Genomic DNA, 26191 nt, shown 5'->3' with positions numbered 1-26191 from the left:
TTTTTTATTTAAATCATGCCTATGTAGAACCTTACCCAAAAAAATGTGCAATCCATAGATAAAACAAGCTCTACAGACAAGTAGTTTAAAGTAAATACACCCAACAGCCAAAACATGGACAAATACTTGGATAAAAGCAGCTGTTATTACCCAAAACTGTCATTTCCGACCGCAGCAGAGCCCGTGAAGCCGCACAGTTGTGAGATCAGCTGATTTTTCACGCTGCCATTTTGTCCGGCTCCGGCAGAGGCAGCAGGCACCAGGCACCCGCCACTGTCCGACTCACGGAGCTCCCACACGGGCTAGACTTCACCCAGACACCGCCACCGCACCGGAGCGTGGACCCCCTCTGACAGCCGCACAACCACACCTCCGTCCCGGGGAAGACTGTGCCCTGCCTCTCCCCCCCCAGCCCCCGGGCCAGCACCTCCAACCACAGCACCCAAAGGAAGAAGAAGAAGAAACACGGAAAGGAGGGGGGACCGTCTGGCTGAACTTACCCCGTCTGCCGGCTTCTCTGCTCGGTCACAGCCTTGACGTTGCCCCGCTGTCTGTCTGGAGGCTGGAGCTGCTAGCCGCGCTGCTAACGAGCACCCACCCCGTCTTTGCGTCAGTTTTCGCGGGGTTAAAAAGCCACCTGTCCCGGCTGTCAACACTTAAAACCCTTTTAAACTTTTCAGACAATGCGCTGCTCAATTTTTAACTACTTTTTACAAGACTTTTGCTCGTTTTTATCGCGTTACTTGTGAAATCTCGCAATCTTTTTGGCTTAGAACTTCAACGCGGAGGAACTCAACTGTTTTGCAACTCAATTTTGGGAATTTTCTTCAATATTTTCACGTATTTTCTTTGCCTTGACGTTTCAAAAGTTACAAACCAGCCAAATAGCTATGTTAAATTGTGGCCAAAAAGTCAATTTAAGTATTTATAAGATTTACTTGGGAACTCTTAACTATTTGTGCAAAGAAAACAGTTGCTTTTGTAGCTAACATCAACTAGCTAGCTTTAGTTTGGCAGTTAGAATCCTCCACAGTCACCAGGGAAACTGCAGATCAGTTACACGTATTTTTTACATTGAATTGCATAGATTTTTGGACGCACTTGGGGAATTATTTTCGCTCGCTTTGCACAGGAGTCAAAAGTATCGATCAGAGGGATTATTGGGCTGTTTTAGCTGATTGCAAAAGGCCAAACGAAAGCGAAATAAGGCGAAAGAAAGGAGAAATATGTCAGGCCAATCCCTCACGGACCGGATCGCTGCAGCTCAGCACAGCATGACCGGCTCCGCCATCAGCAAAGCAGTGTGCAAGGCGACTACTCACGAAGTCAGCGGGCCCAAGAAGAAGCACCTAGACTGTGAGTAGGCTGTTTCTGTCATGCAAAATGTCCTTAAAGAGCCTATATGAGCCTGTTTTCTGATCTATGTTGCAAAAAACCAGACCTGGAGCTGTGTTTTGTTTCATTCACACATGTTTTAACACGCAAACCCTGCAGATTTATCATTAGTCCTTCTCTCTGGTCCACCTTGTGATGTCATGTGGTGATACAGGACGTGCTTCTCTGTAGTTTGAAACTCCAGAATACAGAATCATTTGGGTAATTTCAGCTTGTTGCAAAAAAAGCATACCTGGAGCTGTGTTTTGTTTCATTCACACATGTTTTAACACGCAAACCCTGAAGGTTTACCATCAGTTCTGATCTCTGGTCCACCTTGTGATGTCATGTGGTGAGACAGGACGTGCTTCACTGTGGTTTGAAACTCCATGCACTGCGTCAGTTCAGAATAGAGAATCATTTGGGTGATTTCAGAGCTGGAATTGCTAATCTCTACTGAACTGAAGGTGAAAATGTAGTGGTTAAAGTGGTAAAACTGCCACTAAATGACATCCTGCAGATTTAGGCTGAGTTCTGATCTCTGGTCCACCTTGTGATGTCATGTGGTGATACAGGATGTGCTTGACTGTGGTTTGAAACTCCATGCACCACTTCACTTCAAAATACAGAATCATTTGAGTGATTTCAGACCTGGAATTGTCAATCTCTACTGAACTAAAGGTGAAAATTTTGTTATTAAAGCGGTAAAACTTCCACTAAATGACATCCTGCAGATTTACCATCAGTTCTGATCTCTGGTCCACCTTGTGATGTCATGTGGTGATACAGGACGTGCTCCACTGTGGTTTGAAACTCCATGCACCGCTTCACTTCAGAATAGAGAATCATTTGGGCGATTTCAGACCTGGAATTGCTGATATCTACTGAACTGAAGGTGAAAATTTAGTGGTTAAAGCGATAAAACTGCCACTAAATGACATCGCAAGGTGGATCAGAGTGTTTTGAGGTTTAGAGATGTAGATAAACTAATGTGTGAATGAAAAACACAAGTCTGGGTATGTTTTTGAGGAGGCAACAACGTTATAGCATGGCTTAAAGCTCACAAGAATGCTTTTTGTGTAATATAGGACCTTTTAAAGAAGACTTATTATGATTTTCCAGCTATTTTGCATTGAACTATATCGTAAGCAGATCATAGTTTTATACTGTGTGCATTGTAAACCACAGTACTGATCTATAACTGCTTGCTAATAGAAATAGGTCTATGGATTTCCTGTTCAAAACTGCAGAGCTGACAAGTCCCTCCTCCTCATAGTGGCATTTCACTGTAGCAACCAGCTGTGGTTTTGTTTTTTTTAATTTACATGTTTTTATAGTTGAAAAATGGTTATGTGACATTTTTTAAATAATAAGAACAGGGGATGTGGGCAGGAATAGAGAGTAGGTGAACGCAAGAATTTTCTGAGTTCTCACGTTTCAAATACAGGACAGTACAGGGTTACTCAAACATGATGAGGGCACACTGTTATGACATGGTTAAACGTTAAGGTGGCTTCACATAATGCATTCTCTTTGAAAGTGAAATAGTTGCTCACAGTCAGAATAGGTTTGTCAAAAAAGTTGGGTAATCGTTGAAATTAATGTTTTACTATGTTTTGTAATGGTGTGTCCACGAGAAGTCTGGTTAATAGTACCAATAATGTTTGAGAGCTAGTTGGCTGGTTGTCAGTGGAAAGGTTGTAATAACTGGGACTAAACTGGGACTAAACTGGGACTAAACTGGGACTAGACACGAATTAAAACAGGACGAGACTAAAAAAAGGTTAAACCAAGGCTAAACTAGAAAACCAGGGTTTAACCAGGTTTAAACCGGGACTAAACCAAGACCAAATCAAGACTACAACAGTACTAATCCAGGGCTGAACCATGAATGTCATAATAACCAGGGCTGAACCAGGGCTGAACCAGGGCTGAACCAGGACTGAACCAGGACTGAACCAGGACTGAACCAGGACTGAACCAGGACTGAACCAGGACTGAACCAGGACTGAACCAGGACTGAACCAGGACTGAACCAGGACTGAACCAGGACTGAACCAGGACTACACCATGCATTGTAGGTTATTTGTAGGTGTAGTTCTGCAGTCCTGTCTCCCTCAATGTGTTTGTGTGGTTGGGCAGCATCAGAGTCCCGAGACACAAAATCCCATTTAAATACACAGTAGTGTTTAAGACGGGGTATTTTGCTTCTATGGGGTATTAACTGTTAAACATATAAATGTAAGGTAAACGTGGTGTCAGTCTGAAGTCAGGCTGAAAATACAGATTATTTTATGGTCGAGTTATAAGAGAAACAAAATTGGCCCCAGAGAAACTTTTTGCTCTCCAGTTAAAATAATAATAAAAAAGAATCCAGAAAATTTTGACAAATCCCACTTGGCAAATGACCACATAGTGTTTGTTCAGTACAGTGATGGAAATTAACAGTTACAAGACATTTTGAGGGTCTAAATTGCTCATTTTTTACTTATAAAGGCCTTTTAAAAAATAAAAGTCAGGCTAAAAACACAGCCCAAAATGATATGATTATGTTCTTTTTTTTGTCTGAGTTATAAGAAAAACAAACAGGGCTCACTAACTCTTGTGTGTTCCTCCCTGTAGACTTAAAGTGACTATGACACACTGGACTAGTCATTGTTACATATTTCTACCCAATTTGGCATTTTCTTTAAGTTTATAATTTTACTTCCTGATTGAAAATCATGAGATCAGACTAGGGAATTCCAGAGCCGTTACCTAGCAACCATGCAGTACACTGGGCCAAAACCCCTCAATGTACACAGAAATATTACTTTAACAAATATAAATAAATGAAAACATCTTTATTTTGTTGCTTTTTTGTGTGGAGGGTCAAAAAATGTGCTTCTCAAGTGTAATTTGTGCCAAACTTTTGAAAAGAATTCTCCGTGGTGTAATTTCATTTATTTGTTTTAGAACTTTCTCATTTTGAACATGTTTTTCAAGTTATCTTATCTTCTCTGGTCTCTGATAGTTATGAAAATCACTTACAAGCTCATCATGGTGAATAATTAGAATGCTAAAGTAAGTGAGGAGTAAGTCTGGACCACTGCAAACTCTTTAAAATTCAGGTACAGCGCCTTTTAATATCATGCTGCGCAACATTTCAGGCAAGGCTGTTCAGCCTCAGTAGTGAAAGTAAATAGTTCAAATGGTTTTCTATTTAAATCCATCGAAAAGTGTTGCATTCATAGTCCAATAAAAGCATCTGATAAAAGAGATGAAACTAAAATAAAGCTGGGATCCTGTCAAAGAGCCAGCTGCAGTTTAAGTGTTCAGTTCAGTCTCTATTAAATCAATGAGAATTCACAGCTACACAACAAGTTCCTGTTGCTCACTCCACAATGGAGCAAACGAATCCGGTAAGACACACACCCCAGCTGTTATGAAAGAGTGTACGTGAGGGTCTGAACCAGGACTGAGCCAGGGCTGAGCCAGGTCTGAAGCATTGAGCCAGGGCTGAGCCAGGTTTCAACTGGAACTGAACCGTTACTAAACCAGGACTAAAACAGAGCTGAGCCAGTATTGAACCGGGTCTGAGCCAGGGTCTGAGCCAGGGTCTGAGCCAGGGTCTGAGCCAGGGTCTGAGCCAGGGTCTGAGCCAGGGTCTGAGCCAGGGTCTGAGCCAGGGTCTGAGCCAGGGTCTGAGCCAGGGTCTGAGCCAGGGTCTGAGCCAGGGTCTGAGCCAGGGTCTGAGCCAGGGTCTGAGCCAGGGTCTGAGCCAGGGTCTGAGCCAGGGTCTGAAGCATTGAACCAGAGCTAAACCAGGTTTCAACTGGAAGTGAACCATTACTAAACCAGGACTAAAACAGAGCTGAACCAGGGTCTGAGCCGGGCCTGAACCGGAACCGAACCGGGACTAAACCAAGGTTAACCCAGTGTTGAACCAGGACTGAACCAGAACTATGCTTTTCTGACCCAGTGCCTTCTCCATCAGATGCTCACATACAGAAGTCACTAAACCAGGACTAAACCAGGACTAAACCAGGACTAAACCAGGACTAAACCAGGACTAAACCAGGACTAAACCAGGACTAAACCAGGACTAAACCAGGACTAAACCAGGACTAAACCAGGACTAAACCAGGACTAAACCAGGACTAAACCAGGACTACATGTGTGTGACCCGCTGGCCTCTCCATCAGGTGCTGTGGTGCTACAGAAGTCCTCGTTGTACGCCCCTCTTGGTGAACCTGGCTCAGACTCCTCTCAGCTCATTCACTTTGCAGTAGCGCGGCCTAAATCATTGCACGATATTGATTTTTCTTTTTTGTGTGAGCAGCAAAGTCCAGGGCTCTGAGGAGGAGCCAGCCCACTCTCAAACGTCTGGGTTTAACTTTTGGTTTGGGGCCGATCACTGAAAACCAGGGCAGGAACACGGATATGAAACAGTCCAGTTATGGCAATAATATGAATATTACAATAGCGGCTAATGCACGAATCACAATCACAAGAAAATCATTATAAAAACACAAGGTTCTCCGGCCGACTGAAATGTTTTTTGGAAAAGTAAAAAAGATTTATTTCGGATGCGTTTGTTATTTTGACAAGCTTGATTAATAATTTAGTGCTAGTAATGTAAATAGAGTCCTGGTCTGGTCCTTGTTTTACTCCTGGTTTAGTTCTGGTTTAGACCAGTTTAAGTCCTGGTTTTACTTTGCCTTGTTTTAGTCTTGGTCTAGCCCTGGTTTTATCCCTGGTTTTAGTTCAGGTTTAGTCCTGGTTTAGTCCTGGTTTTAGTCTTGGTATAGTCATTGTTTTAGTTGTGGTTTAGTCCTGGTTTATTTTTGGTTTAGACCTGGTTTAGCCCTAGTTTAGTCCTGGTTTAGTCCTGGTTCAGTCCTGGCTAAATTCTGGTTTAGACCTGGTTTAGCCCTAGTTTAGCCCTAGTTTAGTCCTGGTTCAGTCCTGCTCTACTCCTGCTCTACTCCTGGTTTAATCCTGGTTTCGTCCTGGTTTCATCCTGGTTTCGTCCTGGTTTTGTCCTGGTTTAGTCCTGGTTCAGTCCTGGTTCAGTCCTGGTTGAGTTCTGCTCTAGTCCTGGTTTAGTCCTGGTTTAGTCCTGGTTTAGTCCTGGTTTCGTCCTGGTTTCGTCCTGGTTTCGTCCTGGTTTAGTCCTGGTTTAGTCCTGGTTTAGTCCTGGTTCAGTCCTGCTCTACTCCTGGTTTAGTCCTGGTTTAGTCCTGGTTTAGTCCTGGTTTAGTCCTGGTTTAGTCCTGGTTTAGTCCTGGTTTAGTCCTGGTTTAGTCCTGGTTTAGTCCTGGTTTAGTCCTGGTTTAGTCCTGGTTTAGTCCTGGTTCAGTCCTGGTTCAGTCCTGGTTGAGTTCTGGTCTAGTCCTGGTTTAGTCCCAGTGCTCGCAGACAGTGAGGGTGATTTGAGGAGAGCTGTTGTTTGTTTGATCCATTGATTTCTCTGCTTCATATTTGCCTCTGAATTCCACAGATCTGTGTGTTCTACGATAACAATGGGTTAATCATTCATCGATAAGAGATACACCTACTCAACATTTACTCACAAAAACACTACTACTACTACTATTACTACTACTACTACTAGAGCTGTAGACCTTTAGTCGTTTAGTCGATTAAGTAGTAGTAGTGTAAAACATTTTATGAAAGGCTGAGCTAAATGAAAATAGGACCATCCCTGAATATTTGATCAGAAGAACACATGGTATAGACTGTATATATACATGGACATAGCTAACCTGCTAACCCCTGCGTTCCAAATAGGAAGTGAGCATGGGCGTGCTTCCAGCTCCATCGATTCACTTTCTATTGAAAAACTGTCGACCCTCTCTCTGTAACTGCTGCTGTCTGGCTCATCATTTTGATCTTAAAATGTTCGTATTAAATTGATCCTGGTGTATTTATTTTGGTATTGTGTCCGTATATCAATATATGAACATTAATAAAAGATAAATCAGGCACCTTCTTTCCCCGAGGTCGCTCCCACTAGCGTTAGCAACAAGTTTGATTGGCTAAACCATAATGCGGGCGGGAAAGGGCATTACTTTCAACAGCCTCGCTCTGGATTGGCTCTTTGGTTGCTATGATACTTGTGGTCAAAATTCCAAATACGGAACTTGTCTCCATATTCGCCGCTATAACTGCTAGCCTTGATGAGCTTCATTTGACTGGAGCCGAATGTTGTGGTTGACATCACATTCACTTAGTCCAGTTCTTTATACAGTCTATGGGGGTAATATTTAAAAAGTATTCTTAGTTTCGGTTGAGTGTTGTGTGTTGATTTATCTGTGTTGTCTTTGTCATGTACAAAGGCCATTGGCGACCATATTGTCTGGCGCATTGTTAGCTTTATCAGAGAGGACACACAGGATACGGTTCGTCACTGGAGCGGAGAGTTCATTTGAGAGTTGGTTAGGAAAGCAGTGGAGCCAGATGGCATTGAGCACGATCATTACTCAGTGAACCAGTCAACCAGCCAGATAACAAACGCAGACATCGCCCACACTGTCCGCCTCTTTCTTATTTAAATTCATTGGCCAGAGTAAAATGGAGACATGAAACCAGGCCAATTTATGGACACAGCCTTGGCACCAGGCGCAGGAGGAGAGCTCGGGTACAGGTCCTGGTTAAGTCCTGGTTTTGTGCTGGGTAAGTCCTGGTTTCGTCCTGGTTTAACTTTGTTACTCCTGGTTTCCTCCTAGTTTCCAGTTTAGTCCTGGTTTAGAACTGGTTTAGTCCTAGTTTACTCCTGGTTTAGCTTTGTTACTCCTGGTTTAGTCCTGGTTTCAGTTTAGTCCTGTTTTAGAACTGGTTTAGTCCTAGTTTACTCCTGGTTTAACTTTGTTACTCCTGGTTTAGTCCTGGTTTCAGGTAAGTCCTGGTTAAGTCCTGGTTAAGTCCTGGTTAAGTCCTGGTTAAGTCCTGGTTAAGTCCTGGTTAAGTCCTGGTTAAGTCCTGGTTTCCAGTTTAGTCCTGGTTTAGAACTGGTTTACTCCTGGTTTAGCTTTGTTACTCCTGGTTTAGTCCTGTTTTAGAACTGGTTTAGTCCTAGTTTACTCCTGGTTTAGCTTTGTTACTCCTGGTTTAGTCCTGGTTTCAGTTAAGTCCTGGTTATGTCCTGGTTAAGTCCTGGTTAAGTCCTGGTTAAGTCCTGGTTAAGTCCTGGTTAAGTCCTGGTTAAGTCCTAGTTTCCAGTTTAGTCCTGGTTTAGAACTGGTTTAGTCCTAGTTTACTCCTGGTTTAGCTTTGTTACTCCTGTTTTAGTCCTGGTTTCAATTTAGTCCTGGTTTAGAACTGGTTCAGTCCTGGTTTCGTGCTGGTTTCGTGCTGGTTTCGTGCTGGTTTCGTGCTGGTTTCGTGCTGGTTTCGTGCTGGTTTCGTGCTGGTTTCGTGCTGGTTTCGTCCTGGTTTCGTCCTGGTTTCGTCCTGGTTTCCAGTTTAGTCCTGGTTTAGAACTGGTTTAGTCCTAGTTCACTCCTGGTTTAGCTTTGTTACTCCTGGTTTAGTCCTGGTTTCAGTTTAGTCCTGGTTTAGAACTGGTTCAGTCCTGGCTTTGGTCTGGTTGAGACCCGGCTCAATCCTGGTTTTAATCTTGGTTTAGTCCTAGTTCATTCCTGGTTTAGTCTGTTTAGTCTTAGCTCTTGTTTATTCCTGCTTCTTCCTGGTGTACTCTTGGTTCAGTCCTTTTTTGGTCCTGGTTTCGGCCTGGTTTACTCCGCCTCCTTGTTTAAATTCATTGGCGTAAGTAAAACCAGGGGGATTTATGGGCACAGCCTTGGCACCGGTCAGAGGAGGAGAGCTCGGGTGCATGTCCTTGTTTTTCGTCCTCTCTTAAATGTAAATGATGAATCAGCTGAGCGGGCATTAGACTGGCACAGACCCAAAGGTGATCAGACAAAATGGAGGGCACAGGTTAAATATGTGACTCAACTCCAGTTTGAAAAGTCAATTTTGTGAATGAACTATTTTGAGGAATCCTGTATAAGTTTATTTATGTTGGACGATTTGGGAAAAATATCACATTTTTATGCTTTAATATTCAGATTCTGTTCAAAGTTCACATTTTAAACACGTCAGAAGAACAAAAAGATTAATCTGAACTGACAAACTTGTATAAGAATAACATGTTTTTAAAAATCTAAACTATAAAGTTAGCAGTTTTTTTATGCAGAATAAGACAGGAAACCTTGTTGTTTATGCAGGATATGTTGGTACTTCATTCAAATTACTATTTCGATTTGATTGTGACTAATCTCGCAGCCTTATTTATGTCCTCCTGACCACTCTCTGTTTGGTAACTTTCTTTTTAGACATTATTAGATAGAATAACGTGCTTTATAAACCGTTAACTTTCACTACATCATAAATCTTTCCTCTGCTCTTCCTGTAGACCTCCTGTTTCCTGGCAACTCAAACCTCAGCATCCTTCTATATTAAAACTGGCTTACGTTACTTTTTATTGTAAACAAGTCCATTTCATGTTTTTCTCCTTTATAAAAGCAGCACTTTGTGACAAAATCAGATCACTATGCTTTCTGTATCTAATTATAATGCATTTTATCGATCTCAACCCCTGAATAAAGAGCTTTACTCACAAATATTTTTGATCTCACTCAGCATATGTCAAGCTTTATTTGGCTAAAATGTATTTCAAAAATCTCTCTGTGTAATACATATAATTGCTGACAAGTCGACTACTAAAATAATCTAGTCAGAACCTTAGAGTATCATGTTTGGAATTGTGACCGCGAGTATCATAGCAACCAAAGAGCCAATCCGGAGCGAGACTGTTGAAGGTAATGCCACTTCCTGTCCGCAGCACTGGTTTAGCAGGGAGCGGGCACTTAGCTACGCTGTCAATCAAACCTGTTGCTAACGCTAGCGTCAAGGTGCCTAATTTGTCCATTATTAATGTTCATATGCTTTACAGACACAATAGCATGCTAAAAATCCCAGGATCATGTAGAGCCGGTTAATACGGACAATTTAGGATCAAAATGAAGAGTCTGACAGCAGCAGTTGAGTTGCGTAACATATTCAAACTTAAAACTTTGTTCATTTAACAGAACCCTATTTGTAAGAATGAGGAATTACACAAATAATCGTCACTCTCCTCTTATCTCTAATCTGTGTAATTCCTCTTAATCTAATGATGTTCTGGAGTTATTTTAACACTCTCTAACTCGTGTCCTATGTCTATGCCGTGTGCAGCTTGTTCTTCGTTGGCTCTGTCCCAGCGCTCATAAAAAGCCCATACATCAGTTTGAGTGGTCTCCCCATCCACTCTCAGGGACACTGTCTGGGCTTTATTATTATTGCACCACTTTGGACGCACCATGTTAAAGCTTCACGTTTTCCTTATCGTTTGAGGAAAACTACGAAAAGTGGCTAAAACTGTTGAGTATTTTTGCTTCCAAGTATTGTACTTTTCTGGACTGAGATGCCCGAGTTTTTTTCTGGGATCTGCTATTGCCACTCCTCCAGTTTATGGGTTACTGCTCCGAGTGCTCCGATGACCACGGGCATCCCTTCACCTTCCAGGATTTCTGCAACTCTTCTCTGAGTTCCTGGGATTTCTCTATTAGTGTTGTCATAAGTATGGAAAATCAGATACTTGTCAATACTAAAACTAGATACTTACTTGAACACATATCAATAAAAAAGTCACATCCCCAGTAGGGATGGGACGATATACGATAATATCGTTAATCACGATTATTTTGACCATGATAATCGTGAGTCTAAAATTTAATATTGTCCCATCCCTAATCCCCAGGCAAAAATTTACCTTTCCTGAGACGCTTTAGAATGATCTTGAGCTGTATCAGAACAAATATAAGACACATAGATGAGTATACACCCATGGACCACTATGGAACCTACTGGACGACTGAGGAATTACACACATATAAGGACACATGGGAATATAAAAAGTACTATGATTTAATGTTGAAAATCACATTTCATTGTCTAAATAAAGAGTGTTTTTGATTATCATCATGGTTTTAGCATCATAAAAAAGCTATTCTCTAGTTCCTCCTATCTCTTTTCCTCGATATTCCCATCACTGATACTTGCAATGTCCACCATAACAGCTTTCATTTGCTCTACCACCACTATGATGATCTGATAAATAATCTTTAAAGAGGGGGTATTACACTTCTCTGGGGTATTTATTGCTAACACATAACATATTTAGATCACCGTGTTTCCTTTTGTTATTTTGAAAATCCTATATTTGCATGTTTTATAGGTTTCATGTTCATTTTCTGAGTCTCCCATCCCTTTGCTCTCCGCACTAAGTCGCTCCCCTTTCAGAGCGCCATCACATTACGATCGGTGTGCATCCCACTAACAAAACAGTACATCGCATCAGGTTTGTCAAGTTGTTGTGTACAGTTTTGCATCATGTTTTTGTATATTTCTGGAGAATTGTCGTGTGGGCGGAGCCTTGCACAGAACCTTACTCCTCACCGTAAGAAGGGTTCAAATAAGGAGAGATCGCTAAACTACTCACACATGCAAGGATGACCTATAAAACCTCTTCAGGCGTGTTTTTGATGAGCAAAAAAAAAATCAATCTTGCGTAATACCTCCTCTTTAATCTAGTATCAGAGGGAATCGTTTGGCAGCCTCTCCTCCCCCCCATTAGCGCCCCCTGCAGGCCTCCTGTGCGTGTGCATCCGAACACCCGTGGAGATGTTTATTACCGCCCAAAAGACCGCCCTGTACACGAGACTTTAGTTTACGGCTTTGGGCTCTGCAGACACTGAACGCAGCAGTCAGCATTTAACCTGCTGATGGCTCATATCATTTTATCATGTGTGCTATAGTCTCCCAACACTGACCGACCTGCTCTCAACACAATACACTTCAGGAAATAGCATTAGTTTAAAAGAGAACACTGTACAAAGCAGTATTGGAAAACATAAAATACAATATGAAATGCCAAAGGGATTAAAGATATTACGGTTTATTCCCTCAACTCATAAAGACTTACAACTTCATCAAAAACTAGTGTCTGTTTTTATCACTCCATCTAAGCATGGTCTGAGCTGACAGTTTAAAAGGCCCATGTTACACTTATTTTTTGAAATAGACCTGGAGTTGTGTTTTGTTTCATTCACACGTTTAACACACAAACCCTGCATATTTAGGTTGAGTTCTTCTCTCAAACTGCAAATACTGTACTCTAGTCCACCTTGTGATGTCATGAGGTAATACAGGAAGTGCTCAATTGTGTTTTTAAAATCCATACACCTTTGCTACAGTCGTTTTGATACTTTAAAGGGTTATTCAAACATGTGTGAACAAAACACAAAAACACGCTATTAGCAAATCAAAAAGGCTGCAATTTTTTTCCAGTACCATAATTTCCTCCACAAACAAAATCTCCTGTCTTATTCTGCATAAAAACTGATAACTGTTCTGTTTTTTTTGTCAATTCTTCTGGACTTGTTTAAAATGTGAACTTTTCTATAGTTATAATCTGTGACACAGGTGGATCGTTATGTATTAATTTGCGCATTTTTCAATCACAATATTCATATAAAATGACTTAATAAAAGAAACAAGGTCGCTGACTTCTGCGTTGGAAAACTGCAGTGCCCAATGGGAGCTGACGTCGCCGTAAACATCACAACAGAGAGTCGGCACCTCTGAAGGACAGCTGTAGATCACACAAGCGAGCAGTGGATTTTTTTTCATTTGTTCCAGAATGACTATGCAACGCTGTCGAATCCTACACGTATCACAGATTAAGAAAATAAAATTGGAAAATGAAGTAAGTACAGAGGAGTGGCTGTGCGCGGCTGGTGGTGAAAACGGGGGTAGGTCGATATTATGGCATCTTGAAAATAAGCAATTAAAGATTGCTCAAACATGTATAAAAAACTCCAAATACAACTTCAAAAGGGTAAATGAGAAGAGGAAGCGACTATATCATGGTTAACAGCTGTGAAAAATCGATTTTGCTGAATAGGTCTGCTTTAAAACATAAACTGTGGATCTAATCGCAATGCTTGTTAGGAAAATCTCCATTGGATAGTTTTCCCAAATCGTTTAGCTCTATAATGTGTGATGCCTATAAGCTGCGAGTCTCCTGTTTGATTTGGGAGCAGCTGTGTCTTTCATGGCCTGATGGCTGAGTCTCTGCATTTAACACCGTTTAGTGTCATCACGATTGGGGCTGTCCACCTCCATTAACCCCACCTGACTCATCCTGCCCTGGAAAAAGACACCGCTATTTTTATGGACAACCATAAAGATCCAAATCACTGCTGAAAAAGGCGTTTGGCCAAGCAGTCAAAGTTACCACTCTTTTTTTTGCTGTTACAGGGACACTAGAGTACTTTTACTGATGGATTTACGCTGTTGTATGAGCTCTGTTATAATGTTCTCATCACAAACAGACCTGGAGTTGTGTTTTGTTTCATTCACACATGTTTAACACACAAAACCTGTGCATTAGACTAAAATAATATACAAGCGTTTCGACGTGTACTCACTCATTTTAAAGCTAAATTACTGGACGGCCCTCAAGGTCTCATAGCTACCAGTTCGCACCTATTCGGTTCTTTCACCTTTTGACTTTTGACCTTCTGTGTACTCGGACAAAAGATTTCCCTGCGCATGTAAACATGTTTTTGTTTGTATGTGCAGTTTGTCATTGGCTTCACTTTGCTGTCGTCCCTCTCAGTCTGTTGGAAGTTTAGAGCTCGGCAGCGGAGGTGGAGGAGGATGAGGGGGAGGGGGAGGAGGAGGAGGGCACTTTGACAGACACTTTATTGTACTTCTGTCCTTGGCGCGTCTCTATAGAAAAACACATACAAATTTCATCAATACAGGCCATGGGAATAAAACCATTGAATTGTGAGTGAAACTTTTATAATCCCTGTAGTGGAACCTGAGCTGGAGTCAGGTCAGAATTCTATGGTGGAATTTGCTGTGAAACTGTCAGATTGCAGATGTGTTGACCTGGTTTTTATGGTTAATATCTCTGTAATCACTGGGCCTGTCCACATGAAACAAAAACTGACACAAAGTTCAACGTCTTCTCTGTCAGCGTAAATAAACAAAAGTCAAAATTTTTTTCATTGCAGCTTCAGAAAGTAGTGCTAATATCCAACCCCAAAGATGTGATTATTCTGAGTTGAAAGACAGAGAATGCATATCTGGGGTTGATTTATCACATAATTTCTTCTGCAAACAATCAAATATACGGCGGTCTTGTTCTAAAAGTACACTGTCCAAATAGGCAAACGTGTTCTCTGCTTTTGACTCATCCATGCCAGGTCCATTGGTTTTTCCCCGGAATTTAAGAGCTGCTGTTGGTGAAAAATACTGTCCATGGGTTTGGCCAGAGGTATTTTCCACCTAAAATGTATTGATTTTAGAGTAATCCTTGAAAGTCCTGAATTTAAGTGACAGATCTTCTTATTTAGAGCCATCTGCGCTCTGTGGAGGTTCCATTTGAGCGTGAGAGACGGGAGTGGGCAGGTCTGTGTTACCAAAGGAGCGCTACTTTCATAAAAACACCAGAAAATCCAGCTGTGCCAATGTCCTGCAGGATTTGGCCGTTTTTTTCAGACGCTCTTATGCGAGTTGAGTTGCTGAAGCCTGGCAACCAGGACCCATCCTTCGGCCTCTCTGGGTTAAACCTGTTAGGAGGAGTGGGACCATCTCCAGACCTTGAGCTATTCTTGGTCAGAAGGATGACCTTAGTTGGAGGATTTTTGACCTATTGCAAAATTTGTATAAAACCTGTTGCTTAGATCTCTACAAACATGTACCGAAAGGCATGAGATTCTTGTATTAGTGGTTCAGATTTCAGTCTTCTTTCTAATGTTAATGATTTTTACAGTGAAATGAACAGAACTAGTTCATTTTAAACGGTTTGCAGTTGTCAAAAGTTATTCCACACCTACGTTATGCATTCTGAGCATCCTAATTACTCACTGAGATGAGTTTAAAAGCGCTTTTTTACAACTCTAAAGCAACCAGAGCAGAGTTTTGCCCTGACAGTATTGCCAACAACAACTACCATGCTAACGTGCGCTTCCTAATTATCCAACAATATGTTTTTTTTCCCTAATTAGATGGAGACGGAACACAGCAGACTTATTTTGACCTCAAGTGCTCCTTATATCTCTACTTAGTCAAGACACTAAGAAAAACTTGTATGCGTCGTCTCTCTGCAGGATAAGACTCTGACAGCCCAGGTTCAGTCGTGATCGTTCCTTTTTGAAAACTGTAAGAGTGCAGTTTTCGCTGACATACTGTGCTCTGGGTATTTCCTTGTACTTTTGGTTACCATAGATTCAGACTCGGATAAAGCATTTGTGGGTGTTGTCTTTTTAAACGTAGGCGAGTCATGAATTATCTGCACATTTGAACCACTGCTCCCTGACTGCAGAGCGCAGATAGGCCTGAGGAAAGAACCCGGCCTAGTTCTGTCTATAAGATTGTGATTTTAAAGTTTAGTATAAGTTTAGTATATACATAAGTTATGAAGTTAGAAAATTGTCTTGTCTATAATTTTCATATTGTCAATATATAAGAATTACACAAGGACTGAGGAAGATATTGGCAAAACTGCTTTTTAAAAGAAGACTGTCACTATAATAACTATCGATTTATATCTTGGAGTTCAGTTTTTAATCCTGTGTACATTTTCATTTCATTTTTGTTATTTTTGTTGTAATTTGAGCTGTATTGTGTCAGTGGCATAACGAGGTATAAATGTTTAGCCTGGTATTTCTCTGTAGCGATATATTGTTCTTTAAAATGTGTTATTGTGACAGATTTATTTAATAGCATCCCAAAAGTTGACAAATTTTAAAGAGACATTTGCTGATAAGAAGAATTGGATGATAACTTTTGGAGCCATCAGTAGTGAGTGTGTTAAAATACACTCAACAATATACTCAAAAACATTGTTACTTCAAGTGGGCTTGTCTTTGTAGAGATCTGTACACATTGTCTGTATTACAATATTCATTTTATCTGCCCCCTGTATTAAAGAGGAGGTACACTTCTATTAACACATATTTAGATCACAGTGTTTCCTTTTATTGTTTTGAAAATTCTACATTTGCCAAAAAAAAAGGATTAAACAATTAGTTTCAGTGTTGTTTTTAATGAGTCCCACCTCCCTTTGTTCTCCACAATCAGCGTGCATCCCTCTACTACAACTTCACAAATCTGACGTGATGTGCAGTAGTTTCATTATATTGTTTCATATCATGCTTTGTATAATTTTGGGGAAATGTTCGTGTGGGAGCATGTGTGACTTGTGCGCTCGTGGATTGAATCTCATACAGGCTCGTACTGCTAACTAATTTAATTCAGTTTCAATTTTTTAAAGCCCAAAATCAAAACGGCAGTCGCCTCTTAGGGCTGAAGATGAGAATTGATTTAACCGCAACAGAAAATTAGAAAATCAACAATGAAAGGGAAACAGACGAGCAAATTAATCAACAGAAAAGAAGCAAATTGAGAAGCGTCCCAGAACATCCCCTGTCCTTAGACCCTCCTCCACTGTAAGTACAAATAAAAGCTCTTCTGGCATATTTTTGATGACAGGGCATGGGTATAACATGGCAGAAAACTCTAAAAAGTCCATTTTAAGTATCATTGTCCTATAGAATGTTGTGGTATCGTCAAACTCAGCAGCATCACCCACATCTGCACTGAACATGGAGCGAGTCCAGAACAGTGGCTGCGGTATAGTGTATTTAGAGCCATTCATCACTGGGGCTGTAGCTGCAGCCTGTGGCCACTGCCTTTATTACTCTGGACATGTTATTGCATCGAGACTGGAGCTACTTAATTCCTCATTTTCCTCCATTATGGCCAAAGTAATCGGAACAACTTTGTCTGCGGCAATTGATTCAGTCGTGAAGCAGCGTTTAATGTACAGAAATGCTTTAAACAGACTCCCGACTAGAAACGGACTCTTAACACAGTCGGGGTGTTTTAAGGTGCAAAATATAACTTTTTTTAGTCACGTTTTTCTCCATGGAGATGATATTGCATGGTCTGGAATGTTCCTCAATATGGCATAAAATACATATCTTGCATTTATTCATTGAGAAGTGTTTTTTTTTTTTTTATTGCGAAACGAATGCATTGAGAAACAGGGATGGCATTTTTATTGTGAGCGGAGGCCCCATCTCCAGAAATTCCAATTATGATTTGGAGTGTGACAAATCTTGCAGCGCTGTAGAAATGGCTAGCTAGCAATCACTTAACCTGTTTATCTGCATTATTTATTCAGCGTTTGACTCATGGGAGAGCTTAAAGTAGACATATTGTGCTTGTGTCTGCTGTACAGTTATAATCTATGACACCCGTTGATCGTTGTTATAATTTGGACATTTTAAACGCCCTATTATGCAAAAATTTTGTGAATGACTCTTGTGAATCTTTTGCCTTGTTATAATGTTGTTGCCTCTTCTAAAACATAACCCTTGTGTTGTTTCATTCACATATGTTTGAGTTTATTAGTTTGTCTACATATCTCAAGCTCAAAACGCTCCGTTCCACCTTGTGATGTCATGAAGTGGTAGTTTTCAAGTTAACAGCTACCGTTTACCTTTTGTTAAGTAAAGATGGGAAATTCCAGAGCCGAAATGATTCTAGTGAAGGTGTGTGGAGTTTAAAAACGCAGTGAAGCACTTCCTGTATTACCACATGATGACATCACAAGGTGGAACAGAGTGGGTTTTTTTTCGGTTTGAGAGACAAACTAAGCCTAAATATGCAGGGTTTGTGAGTTAAAAAATAAAAACATAATTCCAGGTTTGTTTTTGATGAGGAAACAATATTATAACATAGATCAGAAAATACCACAATATACACTTTTAAAGTTGGAAAATTTCGCTGAACTCTAAATCCAACTTTGAGTAGCTAAATGAGAAGAGAAACGACGAACAGTTGTTTTTGCACACTATGTCCCCTTTAAAACTCTTAAACAGGGGGATATGTGTCTTCCCACTCCTCTTTAAGTGCTACATCTGCGTGACATTAGCTTAGCGCCGTTAGCTGTGACGTCTGAAGCAGCTTTCCCTTTGTAATGTTTGTGTTTGGGAACATTCGGTGCTTTTCTGTCCCGGTTATTTTTAGCGCTCGTCTCCGCGGAGAGATTGGCTACGCGTTTTTTCCTCAGTTTGCTACCTGTGTTCAAGTCCTGTCTCCTGTTTTGACAGAAATGGAGTTGCGTTAACATGATGGAAGAAAGTGCTCTTCCACAATCCAATCCAATCCAACCTTGTGAAGATGCTGAAATCTCCAGGGAAATTGGTGAAGGTGGTAGAGAGAGAGAGAGGAGTGACGAATAAGTAAAAACTTTGATTTAAGACCGGGAGCTATAGACTCAGAGCGGAGGAAGATATAAGGTCAATGTCTGGTCCAACCCTGTATTTTCAAACTCGAAAGGGTCTGTATTTGAGGAAGTGTTGTCGCAGTACTAAAATTTCAAACTCCATTTAAAGAAATAGACTCGATACTTGATACCGATTCTGATACCATTCTTTATTTGCACAATAGAACGTGATCTTCAACGTAAAATGGAAGTACTTTCTTTTATATTACCATGTGGCCTTCATAGGCTGTGTATATAAATGGACATACAGTAGCTAACCTGCTGGCCGCTGTCCTCCAAATAGGAAGTGACCATGGGCGCGCTTCCGGCTCCATCCACTCTGGCTCCAGTTCACTTTACGATACTGCAGTGAGCCTCGTATTAACCTGCTCTATATGATCCTTGGGTTTTTATTTTGCTATTGTGGCCGTAAGTCAGTGGTTATACTGTACACCTTTAAATATCATTGGCGTATATAATGTTGTGATGTCATCTGAAACCCAGCAGTACTCTTCCCTCACTTTTTCTGTTCATCAAGCGGAGTTAAATTGAAACGGAGCATCGATGGGAGAATCCTCTTCAGATCTTCTCCAGTATAAACCGACACACTCAGATTACACGAACAAACCCGACACGTCCCGCAGGAAGCCACGTTAGGTCCGTCTTCGGATTAGAATGTCAAGAAACAGATGTTCAAAACTAATCACGAAAGCTGCGTCTAATTGGGTAATATAATGTTCTCTTTGATACCTAAACCTCCCTGTGTGTCAGATGCCCTCCCTGTGTCCTCATGGGATCTTATTCTGCGTAAAAGCTGCTATTCTTGTTGTTTAGACGTCTACAAACATGTTCTCAAATGCATGGGGTTCTTGGATTCCTTTAAAGTTCTGATTTCAGTCTTGGATTTGTTTTAAGGGTTAAGATTTCTTCTCTCAGATGGATTTATAATGTGCAAAAGGAAAAAAAAAGTGGTTTCTGTAAATTATTCCTTGTATAATGTGTTGTTAAGTCTCCATGGGGGATGTTGGAGCTCTTTGGACATAAGTGCTTCTATAAGGGTCCATGTAATTCAAAGAAATAAAGGGCAGAACATTGTAATAAGTCAGTCTTTTTCATTGTGAAGGTGTCAAACTGAAGTCAGCCCATGTTTTCCAAGCTGTAACTTTCAAAATGTTAAAGTTGAACAGGTTTAGACGTGATTAAGTTTAGTTAGCTTGTGAAATTAATTTACATATTCAAAATTCTATGCATGTGTAAGGCCTTTTAGAGCGAATTGCCGCTATTGAAAAAAATCACATAGGACAAAATGGAACTTTTATTGAATAAATATATCCCTGTGTTTCAGAATGGTGGAAAATAACCACTGTCGCCATGGCAATAAATGGTTCAAAACAAAATATAGCATTGTTTTAATGGTCTTAAATCCTCAAAATGTCCCCTATAAACAGGAAGCTGAATCCCGTATCAGAACTATAACGTCACATTGTAATATTAAAAGAAACAGCCACTATTTTATGTTGAAAGTGACGTTCTATCGACTAAAATGAGAGTTTGTTATAGAGCTGCGCTTATCAAAATCACAGTTTGAATGGAAGCTATTGGCACATCCCGAAGGCTGCAGTTTTTGAAGTACCATCATCTCCTGTGCTATTCTGCTACTGTCAACCTGTAGTTTAGATCTGTACAAACATGTTCTGAAATGTCCCTGTGTGTCAGATGCCCTCCCTGTGTCTCAATGGGGTTTTATTCTGCTTAAAAACTGCTTAAAATGTTTTAGTGTGTTCATTTCAGTCTTTGGACACGTTTATAATGTTGTAATGTAATGGTAGAATCCTATTATTAAAACATAATATTACAATGATATCAGACTAGGGCAGTCTTGCAGTTTGAGTTTAAAGCCTTTTTGAACTTTCTACTTTCTTTCTGTTCCAAAATGAGAATTGAAAAAACTGAAGAATGGGTCAAATGAAGAAAACGATAAGACGACAGGTTATTTTGACCCACACCATTCTCTGCCTGTCAATATAACTACCTTTTGTTTTTTAAAAAAAAAAAGGGTTTTAAAGTGCAATATGTAACTTTTCTGGTCATGCTCGTCTCTATGGAGATGATATTGCTTTCCCTGGAATGTTCCTCAGTATGGCATTGAACACATATATTTTGAAAGTAATCATTTACACGTGTACTTATTGCCAAAAAAAATCACATATTAACTGTTAAAAAAGCTGAAAATAGTAACTTTTCGGGTGTAAGTTCTGCCACCTAATTGTCTCCATGGTTATAGTTATTATTGATTTGCTAAATGTTTTACAATATGGCATTAACTATATCTATGTACATGGAGAAAAATAATCCTCCCAGGCCAAGCTAAATCAGTGGAGAGGCGGTCCAGCTCACAGAACTTATTTTTCAAGGTATTTTCAATTAAAAATGGAGACAAGTGGGCAGAGCTGTACTAGAAAGTTACATAGTGCAGCTTTCAACACCTGGACAATGAAACAGAGTCTGCCTCTTATTACAGTGTTCTGCTCATGATTACTTGGACTCACATGGACCACTATAGAAGCACTTATCTCCATAGAGGTCGAACATGCCCCATGGAGATGTAATAACACTTTATACAAGGAATAATTTACAGAAACCCTTTTTTTTCCCGTTTGTGCCTAGTATATAGTTGGGAGCTGACGTTGCCATAAACGTCATCACCACAAAAAGCCGTGTAGCTGTCTGCCTCTCCTATATATCCGATATCTGCACATCACACTAGCGAATAACAGATTTCTTTTTACCATTAGTACCAAAATAACTACACGATGCTGCTGAATCCTACGTTTATCACCGATTAAGAAAATAAAACTAAGTACAGAGCAGTGGCCATGTGCTGTGCCAAAACAGGTCGATGGGCAGTACAGCGTCTTGAAAATAAGCGATTAAAGATTACTCAAAAATACACAAATCATTCCAAATACAACTTTAGATGAGTAAATGGTGAAGGGAAACAAGTATAACATGGTTTAAAACTCTGAAAGGGCAATAGATCTGCTTTAATATGAGATCTGAAGTTTGTGTTAGAATAGTTTAATATACAAGAATTACATAAAAAATTTGCTTATTAACTATTTTGCGTAATATACAATGGCGAATCAGAGTGTGATTTATATTTTAAAAAGGATTCAATTCACACAGTGCACATGTTTTTTACAGAGGGATATCAGTCTGGTCCTCACTCCATCAGTCAAGCTTTGAGCCAGAACCAAACATGATCATCCAATCAGATTTGTTTCTCCATTGACACTTGGAAAAAAGAATGTTTTGTTTGTAAATGATGGGTGACCAATGAGCTCCTTCGTTTCACTTGTAAGCAACCATATTTGTTTTGAAACGGACGGGCCATGCGTGTTCTTGATTGGCTAATCCACTTGTCAATCATGCCCATCTTAACTCTGGAGATTCACTGATGACCAGACTCACATCTTCATAAAATCATGGAGACTGAAATCAGAACTAAACTAATCCAGGAACCCCAGGCATTGCAGTTTGTAGAGGTCTTAAAGGTACACTATGCAATTTTTCTGATGGTCTACCACCTGCTCGTCTCTATGGATGCAATTGCTTTGCTCTGAATGTTCCACAGAATGGCATTAAACACATGTATTTGGCTAAAGAAATTGTTGGTGACTAAACACATCCTGCCGATTGACTGGTCGACTAAAAAGGGGGCGTGGCAAAAGCTCTCAAAACTATTCCCTATCTTTATGTATCTGACCTCCAGTTTGACCTGGTGATAAGAAAAGGTCACATCTCCATGGAGACAAGCTTGTGGCAGACTCTCCACCAGAAAAGTTACATAGCACACCTTTAACACAGGATTCACAAGTTTTATTTTCATATAAAAACAATAATATTTGCTTTTATTCAGTTTAGTAGCATCAGTTTAAGTTGCATTTTAGATTTGAGTTATTGTGCACCCCTAATTCTTTTATTTTACTTAGATTTTTTTTTTTTCACAATTGTTGTTTACAATTTGTAGTAACATAAGACAATACACTCTAACTATCCTTTTGTATTGCATGTTTCAGAGGCATATTTCACTATTTTACTATTGTCAAAATGTGTTTAGTTCTCCCATAAAAGTGCTGTGCCTCATTCCAATGGCTCTTAAGTGCTTTGGATTCGTAGATTACATAGAAGTGAAACTGCTGCCACTGAATGGAGAGAGATTTCAGCTTTCACCGCTTCAAATCGACGACTATTGTCAGGAAAATGTGCGTGCAGATTTTTGACTGAAAGCTAGCTGCCATTTGAAGCCATTTTAAACCAATGAGACTGAACCTGGGCTGGGAAAGAATTGTCATTTTGCAAATCCCAAACAGGAAGCTAAAATGAAAATGCATTGTTCGGCTCTTTCAATGGAATTATACAGGTGAAGGTTATAATCAAATGTTAAAGTGGCCAGCTATATAATTATTCATTTAAAGTGCATATGGCAGGTTTTTTCAAATTCTGACTTGATTTGATGGAGTAGTACCTGTGGTGAATATGTATTTAAGTGGCAGTTTGTGGAAAAAACGATGAGAAGAAACAAAAAAAACAGGAAGTAGCACTGAGTTCTAAAACAGAATTCCTCTACGAATGTCATCAACACAGAAAACTCCTCCAAAATACAGACAGATTACGCACAAGGAAGGCATTTTTCTGACAGTTTAACAAAATAAAGGTGTTTTCATTTATTTTTATTAATCTATTAACATATATATGGTGCAATTTAGACATGTTTTAGCTTGTTAGCATTATGGTTGCTATAGTGGTTATGGAATTACATCTACGTACGTCTCATCTGCTGCCTGTGTCCAACCAGGAAGTCAAATTTCTTACAGTCAAAAGCTAGGAAAGAATTGGGCGTATACTAGTCCATGTCTGTATACTAGTCTGTGTCTTATACTTGTTCTGATACAGCTCAAGATCATTCTAAATCTATTCAGGAAAGGTTCATTTCTGTCCTGTGAATGGGACATTTTAGTATCGATACCTGCTCAAATTAGTATCTAGTTTCGATACTAGTTTTACTGTCAATTAGTGTCTGATTTTCAATACTTTTGACAACCCTATGAGCAATTATTCGAAAGAGTCTTGTATCAGAACAATTATACAACCACATAGACTCGTATGCAACCATTACCCACTATGGAAACTACCTGGACCAATGAGAGATTACACAGATATAAGACACATGGAATATAAAAGAAAGTACTGCCATTTAATGTTGGAAATCTCATTCTATTGTCTATCAGAATTGGTATAGAGCATTAAGTCTAATCCTTAGCATCAAAATCAAGCTTGAAATTACAGTATCGTGACAACACTGACTGCCCAGCCCAGCCATCCAGCCTTGCGCACGCTCTTTGTCCACACGCACGCTCTTTGTCCACACGCACGCCCGTCCCCACAGACCTCATCAGCCTTGCTCTTCTTGTTCCACTGCACAGCTAATAAAAAAACATGAGCAGAGCCTGAGAGGAGGAGGAGGAGGAGAGATGCAGCCAGGTGAACACACTCAGCCATTTTGGAACTGCTGCTAATGCTAATTGTGCTAATCAGGAGCGGACAATAAGATGTGACAAGAGACATGATTGTGGATTGAAAGGATGCACACTGGACCACACTGGCGAGGATTTAGGGCTGTCAAAAGTACCAAAAAATCAGATACTAAAACTAGAATACTAGATACTCATTTGAGCAGGTATCGATACTAAAAAAAGTCACGCTAACAGGACAGAAATGAAGCTTTCCTGAATAGCTTTAGAATGATTCTGAGCTTTATCAGAACAAGTTTAAGACACATAGACGCCCACAGACCACTGCGGAACCTACTGGACGACTGAGGGATTACACACATATAAGGACACATGGAAAATAAAAGAAAGTACTACCATTTAATATTGAAAATCACATTCTATTGTCTAAAAGAGTTTTTGTTTTTATTATCATCGTGGCTTCAGAATCCGTATTGGGTATCAAGTCTATTCCTTTAGTATTGAATTGGAATTTAAAATTTTAGTATCGCAACAACATTACAATGAATACAGTAAAATAAATGCTGCAGATGTACGCTAAGATGTAATAGCTTTAGCGAGAATGTTCCACAGTATGGCATTATGGCAAGTTGAAATCGCAATTTGAGTGGACACAATGAGCAAACTGAAAAAAAAAAGGCTGCCATTTTGAAGTAGCATAATTTCCTCCACAAACAACAAAATCTCATGTCTGCATAAAAACTGCTGATCCTCTGGTTTGCATCTGCACGAACATGTTCTGATTTCTAAGTTCAGATTTCAGTCTTTTTGTCATTTCTTCTCGACATGTTTCGAATGTGAACTTCGAACAAACTGCCATTATTAAAACCACAAATCTAAAATGTTTGTCAGCAAAAACACAATTGGATATATTTCCCAGTTCGTTCAGACCTAGTCTTTATGTTGACCTGTCATGCCTGAAATAGCCCCACACAAGCCGAGTCCCTCCGTCACACACAGTTTGTTAAACAGGCTCCACACATACCACCCCTCCTCTCTGCGCCCGTACCCACCAACAGGCCTGATTATGGGGGTAGAGTCGCCCCGTGGGACCCTCTCGCGCGGCTCTCTGTAATCTAATGAGGAGTGTTTCTGTATTTACCAGGTGACAGAGGCTCCGAACACCCCGCAGAGAGGAACAAAGGAGCAAGAGAGAGAGGAGAAGTAAGACGTCAATCTGACACAGGGATAGACTGGGGGAAAGAGTGGAGATATTTACAGAAATCTGGAGGAGAGATGCTAATTTTGCTCCGCTAAGGTTTGCGAATCACAGGGTCTGTTATGATTCGATGTGTTACACAATGCGTGGCTCACAATAATAAGGTTTATACAATTTCCATGTATTTGAGCAAAATGTATAAGCAGCTCTTGAGGTCAAAATAGGTCTTCTGTGTGCTGTCTGCCGCTCATTAAGAAGCGTCTTATTGTCTCGATAATCAGGAACTGCTTGTTAGCATACTGGCTGTTATTAGATATAGGCCTGTCGTGATCATTACTATATCGACTTATCGTTCAGTCATAGAAATAAATGGACAGAGCTAACCTGCTAGCCTCTGCGTTCCAAATCGGGAGTGCTCATGGGCGTGTTTTCGGCTCATTCTTACATTACAAACCTATTACCCCTCTCTTTGTAACTGCTGCTGTCCGGCTTGTCATTTTGGTCTTAAAATGTTTGTATTGCTGCGCTCTTCCTGGTATTTTCATTTCGCTATTGTCTCCATTATTGAAGATATAAACATAATAATAAGAGACAAATCAGCTGCCGTCTTTCCCTGAGGTCGCTCCCGCTAGCGTTAGCAACAGGTTTGATTCACAGCGATGTTAAGCGGAAAACGGTGTTACCTTCACCAGCTGTGCTCCGTATTGGCTCTTT

At 40.3% G+C, this 26191-nt stretch overlaps 1 protein-coding gene across 2 annotated transcripts in view; it reads left to right on the top strand.

Annotated features, from left to right (window-relative positions):
• The first annotated feature begins 203 nt into the window (after positions 1-203).
• Positions 204-26191, top strand: part of si:ch211-200p22.4 (phosphatidylinositol-binding clathrin assembly protein) — a 118337-nt gene continuing 92349 nt past the window's right edge. The window contains exon 1 of one of the 2 annotated variants that reach the window (XM_033983587.2): positions 204-1356. In XM_033983587.2, coding sequence (XP_033839478.1) covers positions 1227-1356 — 130 coding nt within the window. In that variant the 5' untranslated portion in view covers positions 204-1226. The remainder of the gene's footprint in view (positions 1357-26191) is intronic. The other variant, XM_055229097.1, reaches the window with a different exon arrangement.

The sequence above is a fragment of the Periophthalmus magnuspinnatus genome, chromosome 18 (assembly GCF_009829125.3).
Source record: "Periophthalmus magnuspinnatus isolate fPerMag1 chromosome 18, fPerMag1.2.pri, whole genome shotgun sequence".
NCBI lineage: Eukaryota > Metazoa > Chordata > Actinopteri > Gobiiformes > Gobiidae > Periophthalmus > Periophthalmus magnuspinnatus.
The sequence above is the reverse complement of the archived record's forward strand: the minus strand, read 5'-3'. Positions and strand labels throughout refer to the sequence as shown.